This window comes from Bombina bombina, unplaced genomic scaffold (genome assembly GCF_027579735.1).
Source record: "Bombina bombina isolate aBomBom1 unplaced genomic scaffold, aBomBom1.pri scaffold_757, whole genome shotgun sequence".
Taxonomy (NCBI): Eukaryota; Metazoa; Chordata; class Amphibia; order Anura; family Bombinatoridae; genus Bombina; species Bombina bombina.
In genome coordinates this window covers 12,611-35,110 of record NW_026511634.1, presented here as the reverse complement: position 1 = coordinate 35,110, position 22,500 = coordinate 12,611, and the positions used below count along the sequence as shown (strand labels likewise).

Below are 22,500 nucleotides of genomic sequence, written 5' to 3'. Positions count from 1 at the left end.
AATCTGCCCCTTGTACCAGAGAGTGACAGTGAGAACTACAGACAGAATCTGCCCCTTGTACCAGAGAGTGACAGTGAGAACTACAGACAGAATCTGCCCCTTGTACCAGAGAGTGACAATGAGAACTACAGACAGAATCTGCCCCTTGTACCAGAGAGTGACAGTGAGAACTACAGACAGAATCTGCCCCTTGTACCAGAGAGTGACAGTGAGAACTACAGTCAGAATCTGCCCCTTGTACCAGAGAGTGACAGTGAGAACTACAGACAGAATCTGCCCCTTGTACCAGAGAGTGACAATGAGAACTACAGTCAGAATCTGCCCCTTGTACCAGAGAGTGACAGTGAGAACTACAGACAGAATCTGCCCCTTGTACCAGAGAGTGACAGTGAGAACTACAGACAGAATCTGCCCCTTGTACCAGACAGTGACAACTATAGACAGAATCTGCCCCTTGTACCAGAGAGTGACAATGAGAACTACAGACAGAATCTGCCCCTTGTACCAGAGAGTGACAGTGAGAACTACAGTCAGAATCTGCCCCTTGTACCAGAGAGTTACAGTGAGAACTACAGACAGAATCTGCCCCTTGTACCAGAGAGTGACAATGAGAACTACAGTCAGAATCTGCCCCTTGTACCAGAGAGTGACAGTGAGAACTACAGACAGAATCTGCCCCTTGTACCAGAGAGTGACAGTGAGAACTACAGACAGAATCTGCCCCTTGTACCAGAGAGTGACAGTGAGAACTACAGACAGAATCTGCCCCTTGTACCAGAGAGTGACAGTGAGAACTACAGTCAGAATCTGCCCCTTGTACCAGAGAGTGACAGTGAGAACTACAGACAGAATCTGCCCCTTGTACCAGAGAGTGACAGTGAGAAGAACTACAGTCAGAATCTGCCCCTTGTACCAGAGAGTGACAATGAGAACTACAGTCAGAATCTGCCCCTTGCACCAGAGAGTGAGAGTGAGAAGAACTACAGACAGAATCTGCCCCTTGTACCAGAGAGTGACAGTGAGAACTACAGTCAGAATCTGCCCCTTGCACCAGAGAGTGAGAGTGAGAAGAACTACAGACAGAATCTGCCCCTTGTACCAGAGAGTGACAGTGAGAACTACAGACAGAATCTGCCCCTTGTACCAGAGAGTGACAGTGAGAACTACAGTCAGAATCTGCCCCTTGTACCAGAGAGTGACAGTGAGAACTACAGACAGAATCTGCCCCTTGTACCAGAGAGTGACAATGAGAACTACAGTCAGAATCTGCCCCTTGTACCAGAGAGTGACAGTGAGAACTACAGACAGAATCTGCCCCTTGTACCAGAGAGTGACAGTGAGAACTACAGACAGAATCTGCCCCTTGTACCAGAGAGTGACAATGAGAACTACAGACAGAATCTGCCCCTTGTACCAGAGAGTGACAGTGAGAACTACAGACAGAATCTGCCCCTTGTACCAGAGAGTGACAGTGAGAACTACAGTCAGAATCTGCCCCTTGTACCAGAGAGTGACAGTGAGAACTACAGACAGAATCTGCCCCTTGTACCAGAGAGTGACAGTGAGAACTACAGTCAGAATCTGCCCCTTGTACCAGAGAGTGACAGTGAGAACTACAGACAGAATCTGCCCCTTGTACCAGAGAGTGACAGTGAGAACTACAGACAGAATCTGCCCCTTGTACCAGACAGTGACAACTATAGACAGAATCTGCCCCTTGTACCAGAGAGTGACAATGAGAACTACAGACAGAATCTGCCCCTTGTACCAGAGAGTGACAGTGAGAACTACAGTCAGAATCTGCCCCTTGTACCAGAGAGTGACAGTGAGAACTACAGACAGAATCTGCCCCTTGTACCAGAGAGTGACAATGAGAACTACAGTCAGAATCTGCCCCTTGTACCAGAGAGTGACAGTGAGAACTACAGACAGAATCTGCCCCTTGTACCAGAGAGTGACAGTGAGAACTACAGACAGAATCTGCCCCTTGTACCAGAGAGTGACAGTGAGAACTACAGACAGAATCTGCCCCTTGTACCAGAGAGTGACAGTGAGAACTACAGTCAGAATCTGCCCCTTGTACCAGAGAGTGACAGTGAGAACTACAGACAGAATCTGCCCCTTGTACCAGAGAGTGACAGTGAGAACTACAGTCAGAATCTGCCCCTTGTACCAGAGAGTGACAATGAGAACTACAGACAGAATCTGCCCCTTGTACCAGAGAGTGACAGTGAGAACTACAGTCAGAATCTGCCCCTTGTACCAGAGAGTGACAGTGAGAACTACAGTCAGAATCTGCCCCTTGTACCAGAGAGTGACAATGAGAACTACAGACAGAATCTGCCCCTTGTACCAGAGAGTGACAGTGAGAACTACAGTCAGAATCTGCCCCTTGTACCAGAGAGTGACAGTGAGAACTACAGTCAGAATCTGCCCCTTGTACCAGAGAGTGACAATGAGAACTACAGTCAGAATCTGCCCCTTGTACCAGAGGGTGACAGTGAGAACTACAGTCAGAATCTGCCCCTTGTACCAGAGAGTGACAGTGAGAACTACAGTCAGAATCTGCCACTTGTACCAGAGAGTGACAGTGAGAACTACAGTCAGAATCTGCCCCTTGTACCAGAGAGTGACAGTGAGAACTACAGTCAGAATCTGCCCCTTGTACCAGAGAGTGACAATGAGAACTACAGTCAGAATCTGCCACTTGTACCAGAGAGTGACAGTAAGAACTACAGACATAATCTGCCCCTTGTACCAGACAGTGACAGTGAGAAGAACTACAGTCAGAATCTGCCCATTGTACCAGAGTGACAGTGAGAAGAACTACAGTCAGAATCTGCCCCTTGTACCAGAGAGTGACAATGAGAACTACAGTCAGAATCTGCCACTTGTACCAGAGAGTGACAATGAGAACTACAGTCAGAATCTGCCCCTTGTACCAGAGAGTGACAATGAGAACTACAGTCAGAATCTGCCACTTGTACCAGAGAGTGACAGTGAGAACTACAGACAGAATCTGCCCCTTGCACCAGAGAGTGACAGTGAGAAGAACTACAGACAAAATCTGCCCCTTGTGCCAGAGAGTGACAGTGAGAACTACAGTCAGAATCTGCCTCTTGTACCAGAGAGTGACAATGAGAACTACAGACAGAATCTGCCCCTTGTACCAGAGAGTGACAGTGAGAACTACAGCAAAATCTGCCCCTTGTACCAGAGAGTGACAGTGAGAACTACAGTCATAATCTGCCCCTTGTACCAGAGAGTGACAGTTAGAACTACAGACAGAATCTGCCCCTTGTACCAGAGAGTGACAGTGAAAACTACAGACAGAATCTGCCCCTTGTACCAGAGAGTGACAGTGAGAACTACAGACAGATTCTGCCCCTTGCACCAGAGAGTGACAGTGAGAACTACAGACAGATTCTGCCCCTTGTACCGGAGAGTGACAGTGAGAACTACAGTCAGAATCTGCCCCTTGTACCAGAGAGTGACAGTGAGAACTACAGACAGATTCTGCCCCTTGTACCAGAGAGTGACAGTGAGAATAAATACAGTCAGAATCTGCCCCTTGTACCAGAAAGTGACAGTGAGAAGAACTACAGTCAGAATCTGCCCCTTGTACCAGAGAGTGACAGTGAGAAGAACTACAGACAGAATCTGCCCCTTGTACCAGACAGTGACAGTCAGAACTACAGACAGATTCTGCCCCTTGTACCAGAAAGTGACAGTGAGAAGATCTACAGTCAGAATCTGCCCCTTGTACCAGACAGTGACAGTGAGAAGAACTACAGACAATCTGTGCCTTGTACCAGAGAGTGACAGTGAGAAGAACAACAGACAGAATCTGCCCCTTGTACCAGACAGTGACAGTGAGAAGAACAACAGACAGAATCTGCCCCTTGTACCAGAGAGTGACAGTGAGAACTACAGACAGAATCTGCCCCTTGTACCAGACAGTAACAGTGAGCACTACAGTCAGAATCTGCCCCTTGTACCAGAGAGTGACAGTTAGAACTACAGACAGAATCTGCCCCTTGTATCAGAGAGTGACAGTGAGCACTACAGACAGAATCTGCCCCTTGTACCAGACAGTAACAGTGAGCACTACAGTCAGAATCTGCCCCTTGTACCAGAGAGTGACAGTTAGAACTACAGACAGAATCTGCCCCTTGTACCAGACAGTAACAGTGAGCACTACAGTCAGAATCTGCCCCTTGTACCTGAGAGTGACAGTGAGAACTACAGACAGATTCTGCACCTTGCACCAGAGAGTGACAGTGAGAACTACAGACAGAATCTGCCCCTTGTACCAGAGGGTGACAGTGAGAACTACAGTCAGAATCTGCCCCTTGTACCAGAGAGTGACAGTGAGAAGAACTACAGACAGAATCTGCCCCTTGTACCAGACAGTGACAGTGAGAGCTACAGACAAATTCTGCCCCTTGTACCAGACAGTGACAATGAGAGCTACAGACAAATTCTGCCCCTTGTACCAGAAAGTGACAGTGAGAAGATCTACAGTCAGAATCTGCCCCTTGTACCAGAGAGTGACAGTGAGAACTACAGTCAGAATCTGCCCCTTGTACCAGAGAGTGACAATGAGAACTACAGTCAGAATCTGCCCCTTGTACCAGAGGGTGACAGTGAGAACTACAGTCAGAATCTGCCCCTTGTACCAGAGAGTGACAGTGAGAACTACAGTCAGAATCTGCCACTTGTACCAGAGAGTGACAGTGAGAACTACAGTCAGAATCTGCCCCTTGTACCAGAGAGTGACAGTGAGAACTACAGTCAGAATCTGCCCCTTGTACCAGAGAGTGACAATGAGAACTACAATCAGAATCTGCCACTTGTACCAGAGAGTGACAGTAAGAACTACAGACATAATCTGCCCCTTGTACCAGACAGTGACAGTGAGAAGAACTACAGTCAGAATCTGCCCATTGTACCAGAGTGACAGTGAGAAGAACTACAGTCAGAATCTGCCCCTTGTACCAGAGAGTGACAATGAGAACTACAGTCAGAATCTGCCACTTGTACCAGAGAGTGACAATGAGAACTACAGTCAGAATCTGCCCCTTGTACCAGAGAGTGACAATGAGAACTACAGTCAGAATCTGCCACTTGTACCAGAGAGTGACAGTGAGAACTACAGACAGAATCTGCCCCTTGCACCAGAGAGTGACAGTGAGAAGAACTACAGACAAAATCTGCCCCTTGTGCCAGAGAGTGACAGTGAGAACTACAGTCAGAATCTGCCTCTTGTACCAGAGAGTGACAATGAGAACTACAGACAGAATCTGCCCCTTGTACCAGAGAGTGACAGTGAGAACTACAGCAAAATCTGCCCCTTGTACCAGAGAGTGACAGTGAGAACTACAGTCATAATCTGCCCCTTGTACCAGAGAGTGACAGTTAGAACTACAGACAGAATCTGCCCCTTGTACCAGAGAGTGACAGTGAAAACTACAGACAGAATCTGCCCCTTGTACCAGAGAGTGACAGTGAGAACTACAGACAGATTCTGCCCCTTGCACCAGAGAGTGACAGTGAGAACTACAGACAGATTCTGCCCCTTGTACCGGAGAGTGACAGTGAGAACTACAGTCAGAATCTGCCCCTTGTACCAGAGAGTGACAGTGAGAACTACAGACAGATTCTGCCCCTTGTACCAGAGAGTGACAGTGAGAATAAATACAGTCAGAATCTGCCCCTTGTACCAGAAAGTGACAGTGAGAAGAACTACAGTCAGAATCTGCCCCTTGTACCAGAGAGTGACAGTGAGAAGAACTACAGACAGAATCTGCCCCTTGTACCAGACAGTGACAGTCAGAACTACAGACAGATTCTGCCCCTTGTACCAGAAAGTGACAGTGAGAAGATCTACAGTCAGAATCTGCCCCTTGTACCAGACAGTGACAGTGAGAAGAACTACAGACAATCTGTGCCTTGTACCAGAGAGTGACAGTGAGAAGAACAACAGACAGAATCTGCCCCTTGTACCAGACAGTGACAGTGAGAAGAACAACAGACAGAATCTGCCCCTTGTACCAGAGAGTGACAGTGAGAACTACAGACAGAATCTGCCCCTTGTACCAGAGAGTGACAGTGAGAACTACAGACAGAATCTGCCCCTTGTACCAGACAGTAACAGTGAGCACTACAGTCAGAATCTGCCCCTTGTACCAGAGAGTGACAGTTAGAACTACAGACAGAATCTGCCCCTTGTATCAGAGAGTGACAGTGAGCACTACAGACAGAATCTGCCCCTTGTACCAGACAGTAACAGTGAGCACTACAGTCAGAATCTGCCCCTTGTACCAGAGAGTGACAGTTAGAACTACAGACAGAATCTGCCCCTTGTACCAGACAGTAACAGTGAGCACTACAGTCAGAATCTGCCCCTTGTACCTGAGAGTGACAGTGAGAACTACAGACAGATTCTGCACCTTGCACCAGAGAGTGACAGTGAGAACTACAGACAGAATCTGCCCCTTGTACCAGAGGGTGACAGTGAGAACTACAGTCAGAATCTGCCCCTTGTACCAGAGAGTGACAGTGAGAAGAACTACAGACAGAATCTGCCCCTTGTACCAGACAGTGACAGTGAGAGCTACAGACAAATTCTGCCCCTTGTACCAGACAGTGACAATGAGAGCTACAGACAAATTCTGCCCCTTGTACCAGAAAGTGACAGTGAGAAGATCTACAGTCAGAATCTGCCCCTTGTACCAGACAGTGACAGTGAGAAGAACTACAGACAGAATCTGCCCCTTGTACCAGAGAGTGACAGTGAGAAGAACTACAGACAGAATCTGCCCCTTGTACCAGACAGTGACAACTATAGACAGAATCTGCCCCTTGTACCAGAGAGTGACAGTGAGAACTACAGTCAGAATCTGCCCCTTGTACCAGAGAGTGACAGTGAGAACTACAGTCAGAATCTGCCCCTTGTACCAGAGAGTGACAGTGAGAACTACAGTCAGAATCTGCCCCTTGTACCAGAGAGTGACAGTGAGAACTACAGTCAGAATCTGCCCCTTGTACCAGAGAGTGACAGTGAGAACTACAGACAGAATCTGCCCCTTGTACCAGAGGGTGACAGTGATAACTACAGACAGAATCTGCCCCTTGTACCAGAGGGTGACAGTGATAACTACAGACAGAATCTGCCCCTTGTACCAGAGGGTGACAGTGATAACTACAGACAGAATCTGCCCCTTGTACCAGAGAGTGAGAGTGAGAAGAACTACAGACAGAATCTGCCCCTTGTACCAGAGAGTGACAGTGAGAACTACAGACAGATTCTGCACCTTGCACCAGAGAGTGACAGTGAGGAGAACTACAGACAGAATCTGCCCCTTGTACCAGAGAGTGACAGTGAGAACTACAGACAGATTCTGCACCTTGCACCAGAGAGTGACAGTGATAACTACAGACAGAATCTGCCCCTTGTACCAGAGAGTGAGAGTGAGAAGAACTACAGACAGAATCTGCCCCTTGTACCAGAGAGTGACAGTGAGAACTACAGACAGAATCTGCCCCTTGTACCAGAGAGTGACAGTGAGAACTACAGACAGAATCTGCCCCTTGTACCAGAGAGTGACAGTGAGAACTACAGACAGATTCTGCACCTTGCACCAGAGAGTGACAGTGAGGAGACCCACTGCTAGAGTATAACTACAACACAGGGTAAAGTAAATCGGACTAAGGACACACTAAGGGGCCTATTTAACAAATGTCTGTCCGGCATGATCCGATTAGCGGATCATGTCCGACAGACATCGCTGAATGCGGAGAGCAATACGCTCTCCGCATTCAGCATTGCACCAGCAGCTCTTGTGAACTGCTGGTGCAAAGCCGCCCCCTGCAGATTCGCAGCCCATCGGCCACTAGCAGGGGGTGTCAATCAACCCCATCGTATTCGATCAGGTTGATTTCCCGCAATGTCTATCCGCCTCCTCAGATCAGGTGGACAGGTTATGGAGCAGCCGCCTTTAGACCACTGCTTCATAACTGGTGTTTCTGGCGAGCCTGAAGGCTCCCCAGAAACACAGGGCTTCAAGCTCCATACAGAGCTTGATAGATAGGCCCCCATGGGTTAGCATGTAGTGCAAAACAGGCAGCTACACAGCTGTGCTGGATTTTCACATCACAATAAAAGTCTGACTTTTTAAGCATAGTAGTGAGGTTATTCCCCTCATCATTAAAGGGAGAGTTCACTGTAAAATTGTTTTCCCCTAAATGTGTTCCCCATGACTTGTTATACCAGCTGCAGCATATAAAATGTATGAGAAATTGCTCATTTATACTCATTTTTGCAAAAGAAATAGCTGGATTTGCTCTTTGAAACCACAGCCCATCAAAATAGGCTAAACTTGCTGACAGATCAGATCTCGTTATTTTTTTTATTTTTTTTTTAAATTCTTTTTTTATTAAGGACAAAAGAGAAAGGACAAATATGATTACAGTTTTACATTAAAGACGGCATAATCATGAGTAAATGAACATTTGTACAGTTAAGTAAAGGTAGGTACAGTATCAGATAATGCCATGGAGCAATCTCTCATGTCCCATTTTTTGGTTTTCAGTTACAAAGGAAAAGGAACAGATGTGGTTACAGTTTTACATCAAAAACAGCATTATCATGAGTAAATGAACATTTGTACAGTTAAGTATAGGTAGGTACAGTAGGAGATAATGCCATATAGCAAACTCTCATGTCCCATTTCTTGATTTTCAGTTATTCTTTTATCCTTTAATTGGTAATAACTTGCTTTAACTTTCCCTCTCCTATCCCCCCCCACTCCCCCCTCTCAGAATTCAGACATAACCTAACTACATTTAAACTCAATAACCATATGATGCTAATTCCATCATCTTATAATAATAAAGCTGCTCTGGATCATACTTTGTGGTGTATAGAGGGAAAAAAAATAAATAAAAAAAAAATAAAATAAAAAAAAATATCTCCAACTCCCTAGATAGAGATGTTCTCTCTCTCCTCCCCCCCACCCCCTCTTGTCTGTTGCAGGAATCTCCATTCTCCTCTCAAAGAGGCTGTCAGCATGTATTCAGTATGGGCAAAGGGGAGCAATAACTGTTTTTGTGAGTCCATAGTTAGGGTTTAAATATATTTCCGCCATTTAGTAATAAAGTGTCTAAGTCGTCTATCGGTGTCCATCTTAGTGTCTAGCTGTTCGGTAATCAGTTGTTTGTGTACGTTGTGTTTAAATGCACTAAAGGTAGGAGCAGCATTCCCGGTCCAGACCCCAAGAATAGTCTTTCTGGCGATTAAAATTATGGTAGTTAGTATTGAGATGTGCCTAGCGTCCTGTTCCTCCCAATCCAAGAAGCAAATTTGCTCCACTTCTAACTTAACCCTGATTTTGATGACGTTTGTGATCCAGTAAGCTATCCTACCCCAGAATTGTCTAACTCGTGGGCAGGTATAGAAGTAATGAAGAAAATCCGGGTCGTTAATCCCGCACTTACTGCACTTATTTACCACTCCAAGTTTCCATTTAGCTAGCCTTCATGGGATAATGTAGTCTTTATGCAGCATTCTGATCTGGGATTCTCTCAGTGTCATAGATAATGTTGCCCTTTTAACGTTCTCTATACTGTGTTGGATTAGTTCTAACATATTTTCCCTTTCTAATTGTCCCCTCCATTTGTTTTCCAATAGTGTTAGATGCTTAGATTCAACCTGGTTCAGCAGTGTTTTATAAATCAACGAAATAGAAAAGCTTCCAAGCTTGAAAGAGGAGACCGATGCGCTAAATACGTGCGGTTCCCAGAATTGTGGTTCTTCCCTAATTAGTTGACCGACATAATGCCTCAACTGGAGATAGGCATAGAAGTGGGTCCGAGGTAGCCCATATTGAGTCTGCAGCTCCTCAAAAGACCTGACACATTTTCTAGGGATGTCTAAAGCATCCCCCACCGAACATAAACCCTTAGCTTCCCAAATGGTAAACGGGGAGGTATCCATTCCGGGGGGGAAGCAAGTGTTATTTCTCAACGGGGTTAGTCTGGGGGACACGTGCCGTCGGCCAGTGTGACCCAGGGCTAGTCGCCATGCTCTCAATACATCTTTATAAAGAAAGCTATCTCTGACCTCCATAGGAATGTCATTAAGTGGGGCGTATGGCAGGAATGAGGGATCTAATCCCCCCAAAGCATTTCTCTCTAGTTCATATGTAGAAAAGTGTTCTGTTTTTAGTTGCCAGTCCAGCATGAGACGGCTAAGTGTTGCCCAGTTGTATAGCTTCAGGTCGGGAAGACCCAGTCCACCAGAGGAGGGTCGTGCATATAATTTCATTAGAGCTATCCTAGGTCTGCCTCCCTTCCATAGAAACTTAGATAGGGCCTTTGTGTATGTCGCCAGATCCTTTCTTGTAATCAAAAAAGGTAGCATCAAGAGGGGATACAGGATCCGTGGTAAGATAACCATTTTTACCAAGTTGATTCGTCCTGTGAGGGAGACCGGTAGGTTCCTCCACCCTTCCAAGGTTTGGGCCAGTTCACGACACACCTGTGTAACATTATTATGGTATAAGACTTGTCTGTTGGTGGACAATTGAATGCCCAAATAAGTCAAGGTGTCTTTAGCTTCCTGAAACGGATAGGAGCCTATCTGCGCCTTACGCTTCCGAAGCCACAGGATTTCCGATTTCGTTTTATTTATCCTGTATCCTGAAAAGGACCCAAAGGCCTCGATTGTCGCCAGGATTTTTGGGATGTGCTTTGCTGGGTGCTCCACAAAAAGGAGCATGTCATCCGCATATAATGCTAGATGCATGTTCTCATTTCCCAGCCTTATACCTGGATATACCTTACGTAATTTAACAGCCAGCGGTTCTAAGGCCAGGTTGAAAAGAAGGGGGGATAAGGGACACCCTTGACGGGTGCCCTTTTGTAAGGTAATACGTGGTGAAAACAAGCCGTTAGCCATGATGGAGATCCATGGGGCCCTGTAAATGTTGTTGACATATTGAAGAAAGGGTCCCGAGAAGCCAAAGCGTCGCATTACATCCAGTAAGTGGCTCCACTCCACCCTATCGAAGGCCTTCTCCGCATCCAGGGATAGCAGGAAGGCCTCTGGCTTATCAGATCTCATTTTTTTATCACTCAAATGCTTCCCTTTCTTCTCTCTGTCTCTCTACAATACTTAGAACAATTAAAAATAAACATTTTAGAGCTTTATCTCTTCCACCTCCCACTGTGAGTGTAATTTCTTGTGCTTGCGGTGTTTATACAGTTTTTCAATAGCCTATACCTAGGGAAATTTCAGTATAGGTATGGATACTACATGCTAAGGGTTAGATTACAAGTGGAGCGCTAAATAACCACGCCCCAGCAAACAGGCAAATTTGCCCGTTTGCGGGCGCACGATAATAAACCAGCCATTAAAATTGGCTTGCGGTAGCAATTAACGCTCCGAAAATTAACCAGAGATTAAATAAATAAATAAAAAATAACTGGATGAGGCAGTTTTGGGGCTTTAAAGTTGGCGGCTGTGGGGTGTTAGAAACAAAAACGCACTGAAAAGTGCCTTAACATTGCGGTCTATGGAAACTGTGTTCCCAGTAGATGTCTATGTATATGATTATATACATATATATTTATGTGTTAATATGTGTATATATACATATAAACATAGATATATATGTATATAAGCATATACAGTACATATATATTTACAAATTGCTCCCATCACTGTGCTACTTACCCCTGTGCTGCGTGAGTTCTCATGCCGTGTCTCAGAACGTGGCTCCCATTTGAGCCTATGGAAGCACGCTCTTGTGAGCGCAATGCTTCCCAGCAATGCAAACATGATTCGCATTGCTTTTAACTTGTAATACCAGCGCACATTAGTGTGCGCTGGTATTACTAAGTGGAACACTAATATCGCTTTCAAGAAAGTCATATTTAGAGCTCCACTTATAATCTGGCCCTAAATTAGCTATTTCAAATGGCACTATAAAGGCTAAGGAGCTATTTGTATACAATTTAATACACTCCAGCAGGTAAAATGGATCATTGGGAACAAATTAAAGGAGGGGAAGTTTTGGGGTAAACTGTCCCTTTAAGCTTGCAGGTTCCTGTCATTATCAGGTCCTACAGAATTTGTTTGAAGTGCAGGGACATACAGACAAATTATATCCACACCACAGAGTGACATTAAGGGACTACAATCAGAATCAGTCACCTTGCCCCACAGAACGATAGGGTGACTTTTATCTCACCAGAGGGGAATAGCTAGTCCAGTGGTGTCGCTACAGGGGGGCAAGGGGGGGCAATTGCCCCCCTTGAAAATCCTTTGCCCCCCTGTCTCCCATATGTATGTGTGTATGTATTTATGTGTGTATTTATGCATGTGTGTTAAGGTGTGTGTGTATGTATGTGTGTTTGTGTAACTGTATGTATGGATGTGTATGTAAGTATATATATATGTGTATATGTATGTATGTGTGTGTATATATATATATATATATATATATATATATATATATATATATATATATATATATGTATGTATATGTATATATATGTGCCCCCCCAGTTTTGACTCTGGTATCTTATGTGCCCCCCCTATATATTTTTCCTAGAGTCGCCACTGAGCTAGTCTCTAATTGGTTGGTGATAGAGAGAACCTACAGCTAATCTTTCCCTCATATCACAAAGTGACAGCTACACCAGAATTATCTCTTGCACAGCAAGGTGGTAGAGACGACCTACACAAACATTCAAGTATAAAAGATGGGACCCCTATCTTGAGAACAGGATCTACATAGGGCCAACTTACCTGTTAACTACAATATTAGGAAAGCAGCAACAGCAACAGCATGGAACTGGATTTGGAGAAACAGTCTGACCCTCCAGCTCCTCCAGCATTTGAGCTTTTCCTCCAAAGAAGTCTGTGATCAGGTCCATGAACTTCCAGAGCGTTATGGAGTGATATCTGGGAGACGGACACTGAGTGTTACATATCTGTGGACAAGTAATGTTGTGTATGACCGTAAGAGGGAAGGACAGGGCAAGTTAATGGGTGATATCTCTGGCATTACCCACAAATAATATTTCTTTACTATTTTACTTTATGGTCCCACCAACCCCAGGGTGAGATTTGAGCTGGTGGTGACGCCATGGCTGCACCACTAGAGGAAACTGTAAAACTTACATGGAAGCCACAAAATTACAGATGGAAGAAGAACGTGGAATGTAAAGGCCGATAATGCAGGAAATGCAGAAAACCTGCAAGGAAAATTAAAAGGACATACATTTGAAAAAGCAAAAAAATAAAATGATCATTTTGCATTAAAAACATTTCTTTAAACCCAATTAAACTGCAGATAAAACTAGCATGAAATACACAGTCAATATCTTGGTTCTCATTGTTCACTGGCAGACAAAGATAACTCCAGGATTTCACAAACCTAAAAATTTTTGTTTTATTTATGACAGAAATTATACATATATATAGTTTTTGGTGTTTGTAATAATGAGTTTGTATACTTCGTAACAATCGGCTATATAAATGGATCATCTACAAAACATTTATGCAAAGAAAAATCTAGTGTACAATGTCCCTTTAAAGGGACATGAAACCCAATTTTTTTTTTCATGACTCAGATAGAGAATACAATTCCCCCCCCCCCCCCCCCCCCAATTTGCTTCTATAATCAAATTTGCTTTATTTGCTTGTTATTCTTTGTGGAAGAAAAACCTAAATATGTAGCGTGCACTTGTGTGGAGCACGGCAAGACAGGAAATAGCGCTGCCATCTAGTGTTCTTGCTAATGTATAACATTGTTGCAAAGCTGCTGCCCTATAATGCTGCAGACACGTGCACGCTCCTGAACTTACTTTCCTTCTTTTCAACAAAGGATAACAAGAAAACAAATAAAGTTTGATAAAAGAAGTAAATTGGAAAGTTGTTGACAATTGTATGTTCTATCTGAATCATAAAAGAAAAAAAATGTGGGTTTTATGTCCCTTTAATGTGAATATACCTTTCTGATATATAATATTTCTTTTAAAGGAACAGGAAACCCCCAACTTGTTCTTTTGTTATTCAGATAGAACAACTTTCTAAATGACTTCTATTATTACATTTTTGTAGAAACATTCAGGAACATTCACAGGTCCGGAGCACTATGTGGCAGCAGTTTAGCAAGTATGTTATCCATTTACAAGAGCACTAGACGGCAGCACTATTTCCTGCCATAAAGTGCTCCAGGAACCTACCTAAGTATCTTTTCACCATAGAATATCACGGGAACACAGCAAATTTGATCATATTAGTAAATTGAAAGCTTTTTTTGAAATGATATGCTCTGTCTGAATCACAAGCATTTTTTTTGGGGGGGGGGGGGGTTCATATCCCTTTAAACAATATTTGATTTTGAAGCAAATTATTAGTTACTATTTAATGTTCTAACATTTTATAGACAGTAAACACTGAATGTTTATTTATGTGTAGTAAAATAAATTTACAGTATACTGTTAAAGGGACATAAAACCACATTTTGTTCTTTTAGGATTCAGCTAGAACAGACATCCTCAGGCTTGGCCCTCTAGAGGTTTTGGAACTACATTTCCCATGATGCTCAGCCAGCCTACCTGGCTGAGCATCATGGGAAATGTAGTTCCAAAACCTCTGGAGGGCCAAGCTTGAGGATGTCTGACTCTGAGCTAGAAAATACAATTTTAAACAACTTTTCAATTTACTTCTATTATCAAATTTTCTTTGTTTTATTGTTATCCTTTGTTGAAAAGCAGTAAGGTAAGCTCAGGAGCGTGCACGTGTCTGTAGCACTATATCGCAGCAGTTTTGCTACTATCCTATACATTAGCAAGAGCACTAGGTGGCAGCACTTTTTCCTGTCATATAGTGATCTAGACATGTGCACACTATCTATCTAGATATCTCTTCAACAAAGAATGACAAGAGAATTAAGCAAATTTGATCATTGAAAATTGAAGACTTTTTTAAAAAAAAATAATTGAATTCTCTATCTGAATCATGAAAGAAAACAAATTTGGGTTTCATGTCTGTTTTTTTTTTTTAAACAATTCAGAAAACTGATGCACAAGACAGGCTTCACAAGCCCAATATAGCTATTTATCTCTCCCTAAATGGCTTCGGCAGAGATGTTAAAGGGACACTAAACCAATTTTTTTCTTTTATGATTTGGATAGAGCAGCAATTTTAATCAACTTTCTAATTTACTCCTATAATCAAATTTTCTTCGTTCTTTTGGTATCTTTATTTGAAAAAGCATATATGTATATGAATATATATATACATACAGTATATGTGTTAATATGTGTACACCCTGTTTCAAATTATTATGCCAAAGATATTTTTCTCATTTACCTAAATAATTTATGTAAACAACAGTCAGCATAATTCTCATGTTATCAACTATTAAGAGTACAATTCAAATTTTATTGAACAAACCTAATGATAACAGTATTTTTTTTTTCAAAATAAAAAACTTACAATGCACTGTTCCAAATTATTACGCATAGTAAGTTTCAAAACACTTTATAGGTTGTAAAGAACTGAAAATTGTCATTTGTTGTGTTTGCAGCAAATTTACTGAAATCAAAAGCTATTTCAATCAAACTTTGAACAACATTTTAACCTTTTAAACATTTTAACAGGTCACGTTACATTTTAACATAGGACCCCTTATTTGATAGCAGCTTCACAAGTCTTGCATCCATTGAACTTGTGAGTTTTTGGACAGTTTCTGCTTGAATTTGTTTGCAAGATGTCAGAATAGCCTCCCAGAGCTGCTGTTTGGATGTAAACTGCCTCCCACCCTCATAGATCTTTTGCTTGAGGATGCTCCAAAGGTTCTCAATAGGATTGAGGTCAGGGGAGGATGGAGGCCACACCATGACTTTCTCTCCTTTTATCCCCATAGCAGCCATTGATGCAGAGGTATTCTTTGCAGCATGAGATGGTGCATTGTCATGCATGAAGATGATTTTATTACGGAAAGCATAGATCTTCCTTCTGTACCGGGGAAGGAAGTGGTCAGTCAGGAACTCCACATACTTTGCAGAGGTCATCTTTACACCTTCGGGGACCCTAAAGGGGCCGACCAGCTCTCTTCCCATGATTCCGGCCCAAAACATGACTCCACCACCGCCTTGCTGACGTCGCAGCCTTGTTGGAACAGGGTGGCCGTCCACCAATAATCCACTACTCCATCCATCTGGACCATCCAGGGTTGCACGGCACTCATTAGTGAACAGGACTGTTTGAAAATTAGTCTTCATGTATTTTTCTGCCCAATGCAGCCGTTTCTGCTTGTGAGCATTGGTTAGTGGTGGCCTAATGGAAGGTTTATGCACAGTTGCAAGACTCTGGAGGACTCTACACCTTGATCTCCGTGGGACTTCAGAGGCACCAGCAGCTTCAAATATCTGTTTGCTGCTATGTAATGGTATTTTAGCAGCTGCTCTCTTGATCCGATGCATGGATCTGGCAGAAATCTTCCTCAATGTGCCTTTATCTGCACGAACCCGTCTGTGCTCCGAATCAGCCACAAATCTCTTAATAGTGCGATGATCACGCTTAAGTTTTCGTGAAATATCTAATGTTTTCTTACCTCGTCCAAGGCATTGAACTATTTCACTATTTTCAGCAGCAGAGAGATACTTTTTCTTCCCCATATTGCTTGAAAATGGTGCTCTGCTTAATAATGTGGAACACCCTCCTTTAGTAGTTTTTCCTTTAATTGGGCTCACCTGGCAATCTAATTATCACAGGTGTCCGAGATTGTTTTCAGTTATCAAAAGAACCCTGAGACACAATGCCATCCATGAGTTAAACTGAAAAAAAAATATTTAATCTTTGTGACACTGAAATAGAATTTGCATAATAATTTGGAACAGGGTGTATATACACATATTAACACATAAATATATATGCATATAAGCATATACATATATATTTACTGGGAACACACATTCCCCATAGACCACAATGTAAAGGCACTTTTCAGTGCTGTTTTTTTTTTCTAACACCTCACTCCCACCAACTTTAGACCCCAAAAAGCTGCCTAGTGCAGTTGTTTTTTTTTAAATTAAAAACTACAATGCCCTCTATTTTAAGGGCATTTGGGGCAGTTTTAGAAAATAAACCAGAGATCTAATCTCTGGTTAATCTGCAGAAGTGCTAATTGCTATTGCGAGCTCGCGGTAGCAATAACCAACCACTTGTAATGGCTGGTTAATTATTGCGCTCCCACAAATGGGCAAATTTGCCCGTTTGTGGGAGCGCAATTATTTAGCGCTCCACTTGTAATCTAGCCATCAGTGTTTAAAGGGACACTCAAGTCAAAATAGACTTTTATGATTCAGATAGAGAATGGAGTTTTAACACATTTTCCAATTTACTTCCATTATCAAATTTTGCACAGACTTTTTATATTCACACTTTCTGGGGCACAAGATCCCACTGAGCATGTGCACAAGCTCACAGGGTTTACGTATACTAGTCTGTGATTGGGTGAGGTCTGTCACGTGATACAGGGGGCCGGAAAATGGAAGAAAAAATAAATTTGTCAGAAAAAAATCTGTTGCTTATTTGAAATTCAAAGTAGGTGCTATTGCATTGTCTATTTATTATGCACTTGTTATTTATGCAATTCTACTGCATTGAGTGTTCCTTTATTGGCTGATATACAGTATGTGATGCATAAATAAAAAATACTGTCCCTTTAAAAAAAACAACTTTCTTTTGTGTAAAAACTGAAATTTTCAGACGCTCTTCTGGAATCTGCAAATGCTGCAGATCAAATAGCAGGTTTAGGAAATATCCAGCAGTTTGAAAACATATGTTACATAATTTGCGTTTTCCCCTTTCTATGGAGCATGGGACAAAACACACGTTTTTTCACAAAATACGTTTTATGTCCCTTTAATGTTTACCTAGTAAACTAACTTTTTACATTTACTGGTCACCCTACACGATACAACATGCTGACTGCTGAGCTATGATTGTATGACATCAAATGCATGAACCTACTGACAACCGACTGAGCAGAGAGTTACCCCAAATATCAGCACATAATTCATGGGGGTTACTTATTCCCACGGATTGTGATAAATATAACGGTATTTGGGAGGATTTTATGCAAATGCAATCTAAAGAGAATGTCCTCTGCTGCTCACCGGATACACGCCAAGGATCCAAAGGTACAGGCAGGTTCTTCTTAAACTTTGTATATTACGCAAGAAGAATCCCATCTCTTCCAGGAATAATGCCAACTGGACCACTCCTGCTAAGACTGGTATCATGAAGATCCATAAGTCCTTCTTTATTACTACATAGACAGAGAGAGAATAAGTAATCAACAAAAACATATTCTGTGTATAAATACTGTGCAGACATACTATAACTGTGTATAAATACTGTGCAGACACACTATAACTGTGTATAAATACTGTGCAGACACACTATGACTGTGTATAAATGATGTGCAGACACACAATGACTGTGTATAAATACTGTGCAGACACACTATGACTGTGTGTAGATGCTGTGCAGACACACTATAACTGTGTATAAATACTGTGCAGACACACTATGGCTGTGTATAAATGCTGTGCAGACACACTATAACTGTGTATAAATACTGTGCAGACACACTATGACTGTGTATAGATGCTGTGCAGACACACAATGACTGTGTATAAATACTGTGCAGACACACTATGACTGTGTATAGATGCTGTGCAGACACACTATAACTGTGTATAGATGCTGTGCAGACACTATGCCTGTATATAGATGTTGTGCAGACACTATGACTGTATATAGATACTGTGCAGACACACTATGACTGTGTATAGATGCTGTGCAGGCACACTATGACTGTGTATAGATGCTGTGCAGACACTATGACTGTATATAGATGTTGTGCAGACACTATGACTGTATATAGATGCTGTGCAGACACTATGACTATATATAGATGTTGTGCAGACACTATGATTGTGTATAGATGCTGTGCAGACACACTATAACTGTGTATAAATACTGTGCAGGCATACTATGACTGTGTATAGATGCTGTGCAGACACTATGACTGTGTATAGATGTTTTGCAGACACTATGACTGTATATAGATGCTGTGCAGACACTATGATTGTGTATAGATGCTGTGCAGACACTATGACTGTATATAGATGCTGTGCAGACACTATGACTGTATATAGATGTTGTGCAGACACTATGACTGTATATAGATGTTGTGCAGACACTATGACTGTGTATAGATGCTGTGCAGACACTATGACTGTATATAGATGTTGTGCAGAAACTATGACTGCATATAGATGCTGTGCAGACACAATGACTGTATATAGATGTTGTGCAGACACTATGACTGTGATCTATGATCCAAGTGGTTCGATATAAACTTGTCTGCGACCCTGTAATACCTGCTTACCTTGTGCCCAGTGTCTATATACATACTAACCTGGTGCCTTGGGACTCTGTATACATGCTTACCTTGTGACCAGTGTCTTTATCCATACTTACCGGGTGCCTAGTGACTCTGTATACATGCTTATCTTGTTCCCTATAACACTGTATACATTTATACCATGTGTCCTGTGATTCTCTATACATACTTACCTGGTGCCTAGTGACTCTGTATACCTGCTTACCTTGTTCCCTATAACGCAGTATACATGTGTACCATGCATCCTGTGATTCTCTATACATACTAACCTGGTGTACAATATTATATCACTAAATTGTGAGAAATTAGATCCCATTAACTCACCAATATCTAATAGGATGCCTTTGCTTAACTATTAAGAATGCGGTTCCATTCAATTCAAAGTAGAGGAGGGGGGGGGGGGGTGTGCTCTATGCCAATTATACATAACTAGTCCTAAAGCCCGTGTACACGGGCCATTTTTTGCAGTACAGCAGTTTCACCCCTTGCTCTCTCTCTCTATCCCCCCTCTCTTTTGCTCTTCCCCCCTCTCTTTTGCTCTCTCTCTCTCTCTCTCTCTCTCTCTCTCTCTCTCTCTCTCTCCCTCTCTCAATTTTGCTCTCTCTCCCCCCTCTCTTTTGCTCTCTCTCTCTCTACCTCTCTTTTCCTCCCTCTCTGTTGTGCTCGCTCTCCCCCCTCTCTTTTGTACTCTCCACCTCTCTTTTGTGCTCTCTCTCTCCCCCTTTCTTTTGCTTTCTCTCCCCCTGTCTTTTGCTGTCTCTCTCCCTCTCTTTTGCTCTCTCTCTCTCTCCTCTTTTGCTCTCTCTCTCTCCCCTCTCTCTTTTGCTGTCTTTCTCCCCCTCTCTTTTTCTCTCTCTCCCCCTCTTTTTTGCTCTCTCTATCCCCCTCTTTTGCTCTCTCTCTATCCCCCCTCTTTTGCGCTCTCTCTCCCCTTTCTTTTGCTCTCTTTCTCCCCTCTCTTTTGCTCTCTCTCTCCCCCCTCTTTTGCTAGCTCTCTCCCCCTCTCTTATGCTCTCTCTCTCCCCCTGTCTTTTGCTCTCTCCCCTCTCTCTCCCCCTCTCTCCCCCCTCTCTTACCCCCCTCTCTTCCCCCCTATCCCCCCCCTCTTTTGCGCTCTCTCCCTTCCTCTCTTTTACTCTATGTGTCCCCCTCTCTTTAGCTCTCTCTTTCCCCCTCTCTTTTGCTCTCTCTCCCCTCTCTTTTGCTCTATCTTTTTCCCCCCTCTCTTTCCCCCCCCTTTTGTATGCTCTCTCCCTCCCCTCTTTTGCGCTCTCCCCCCTCTCTTTTTCTCTCTCTCCCCTCTCTTTTGCTCTCTCTCTCCCTCTCTTTTGCTCTCTTTATCTCCCCTCTCTTTTTCTCTCTCTCCCCTCTCTTTTGCTCTCTCTCTCTCCCCTTTCTTTTGCTCTCTTTCCCCCTCTCTTTTACTGTCTCTCCCCCCCTCTCTTTTGTTCTCTCTCTCCCTCTCTTTTGCTCTCTTTATCTCCCCTCTCTTTTTCTCTCTCTCCCCTCTCTTTTGCTCTCTCTCTCTCCCCTTTCTTTTGCTCTCTTTCCCCCTCTCTTTTACTGTCTCTCTCCCCCTCTCTTTTGCTCTTTCTCTCTATCTCTCTTTTGCTCTCTCTCCCCCTCTCTTATGCTCTCTCTCTCCCCCTCTCTTTTGCTCTCTCCCCTCTCTTTTGCTCTCTCTCTTACTCCCCTCTCTTTTGTGCTCTCTCTCTCCCCTCTCTTTTGCGCTCTCCCCTCTCTTTTGCTCTCTCTCCCCCTCTTTTTTGCTCTCTCTCTTCTCTTTTGCTCTCTCTTTCTCCCCCCTCTCTTCTGCTCTCTCTATCTCCCCCCTCTCTTTTGCGCTCTCTCTCTCTCTCTCTGTCTCTCCCCTCTTTTGCACTCTCCCCCCTCTCTTTTGCTCTCTCTTCCCTCTCTTTTGCTCTCTCTCTCCCCTTTCTCCCCCTCTCTTTTGCTGGCTCTTTCCCTCTCTTTTGCTCTCTCTATCTACCCTCTTTTGCCCTCTCTCTCTCTCCCCTTTCTTTTGCTCTCCCTCCCCCCTCTCTTTTGCTGTCTCTCTCCCTCTCTTTTGCTCTTTCTATCCCCCCTCTTTTGAGCTCTCTCACATCCGCCGGCCCCGTTCAGTACCACCCACGTCACACCCGCCCCACCTGCGCCACACCAGGCCCTTACCAGCCTCGTCCGTGTCACGCCTGGCCCCACCCGCGCCATGCCCCCCTCACACCCGGTGGGCCCCAGATGCCAGGTCAGTCTGTTGAAGGCCAGGTTTGTTTGTCCTTGTGCAGTCTCTACTGCGCATGACAGCTTCGGACAAACACACTTGGCCTTTTATATTATAGGATGGAACCTTTAGCACTTCAGCTCGGAATACACTGCGATCACATGACCACCTAGCTTGTGACGTTGGCACCGAGCTCAGGATCGCATTGCGCATGCGTGGGGCAAGAAAATTCCATATCGCATGTGTAGGTACATGCTCACTACCAGGACCTAGCGTAAAAGAGAGAACCTAGGTTGATCTACTTCTCATGGTGGACCTGGAAACATGTCTATTTTAGTAAGAAGATTGCGGAGAAACAGTTTAAAAAAGACAACGCAACATATTTCAGCATATTTTCAATGGAGAATAACCTATACAATGCAAAATTATTATTTATAGCCTTTTATATCTCTTTAAGGATTTACAACCTATTTTAACTAAGGATCAGAAACTCTGAGGCATATTCACTGAGCCAACAATCTTTTCATACAAGCAGCCTGCTAACCTAGACAGACAGCTCATCAAGAACAGACTGAATGGTGAAGAAAGACGCCCTTGGGGGCCCATTTAACAAGCTCCGTATGGAGCTTGAGGGCCCCTGTTTCTGGCGAGTCTTCAGACTCGCCAGAAACAGCAGTTATGAAGCAGCGGTCTAAAGACCGCTGCTCCATAACCCTGTCCGCCTGCTCTGAGCAGGCGGACAGTAATCGCCGCAATTCAACCCGATCGAGTACGATCGGGTTG

At 43.6% G+C, this 22,500-nt stretch overlaps 1 protein-coding gene across 1 annotated transcript in view; it reads right to left on the bottom strand.

Annotated features, from left to right (window-relative positions):
- Nucleotides 1-19,759, bottom strand: part of LOC128643880 (organic solute transporter subunit alpha) — a 29,568-nt gene extending 9,809 nt beyond the window's left edge. The window contains exons 1-4 of the mRNA XM_053696651.1: nucleotides 19,702-19,759; nucleotides 18,202-18,353; nucleotides 13,190-13,263; nucleotides 12,815-12,970 (exon numbers count right to left, since the gene is read on the bottom strand). Of these exons, the coding sequence (XP_053552626.1) occupies nucleotides 12,815-12,970; nucleotides 13,190-13,263; nucleotides 18,202-18,353; nucleotides 19,702-19,759 (440 nt within the window). The remainder of the gene's footprint in view (nucleotides 1-12,814; nucleotides 12,971-13,189; nucleotides 13,264-18,201; nucleotides 18,354-19,701) is intronic.
- Nucleotides 19,760-22,500: the final 2,741 nt, after the last annotated feature.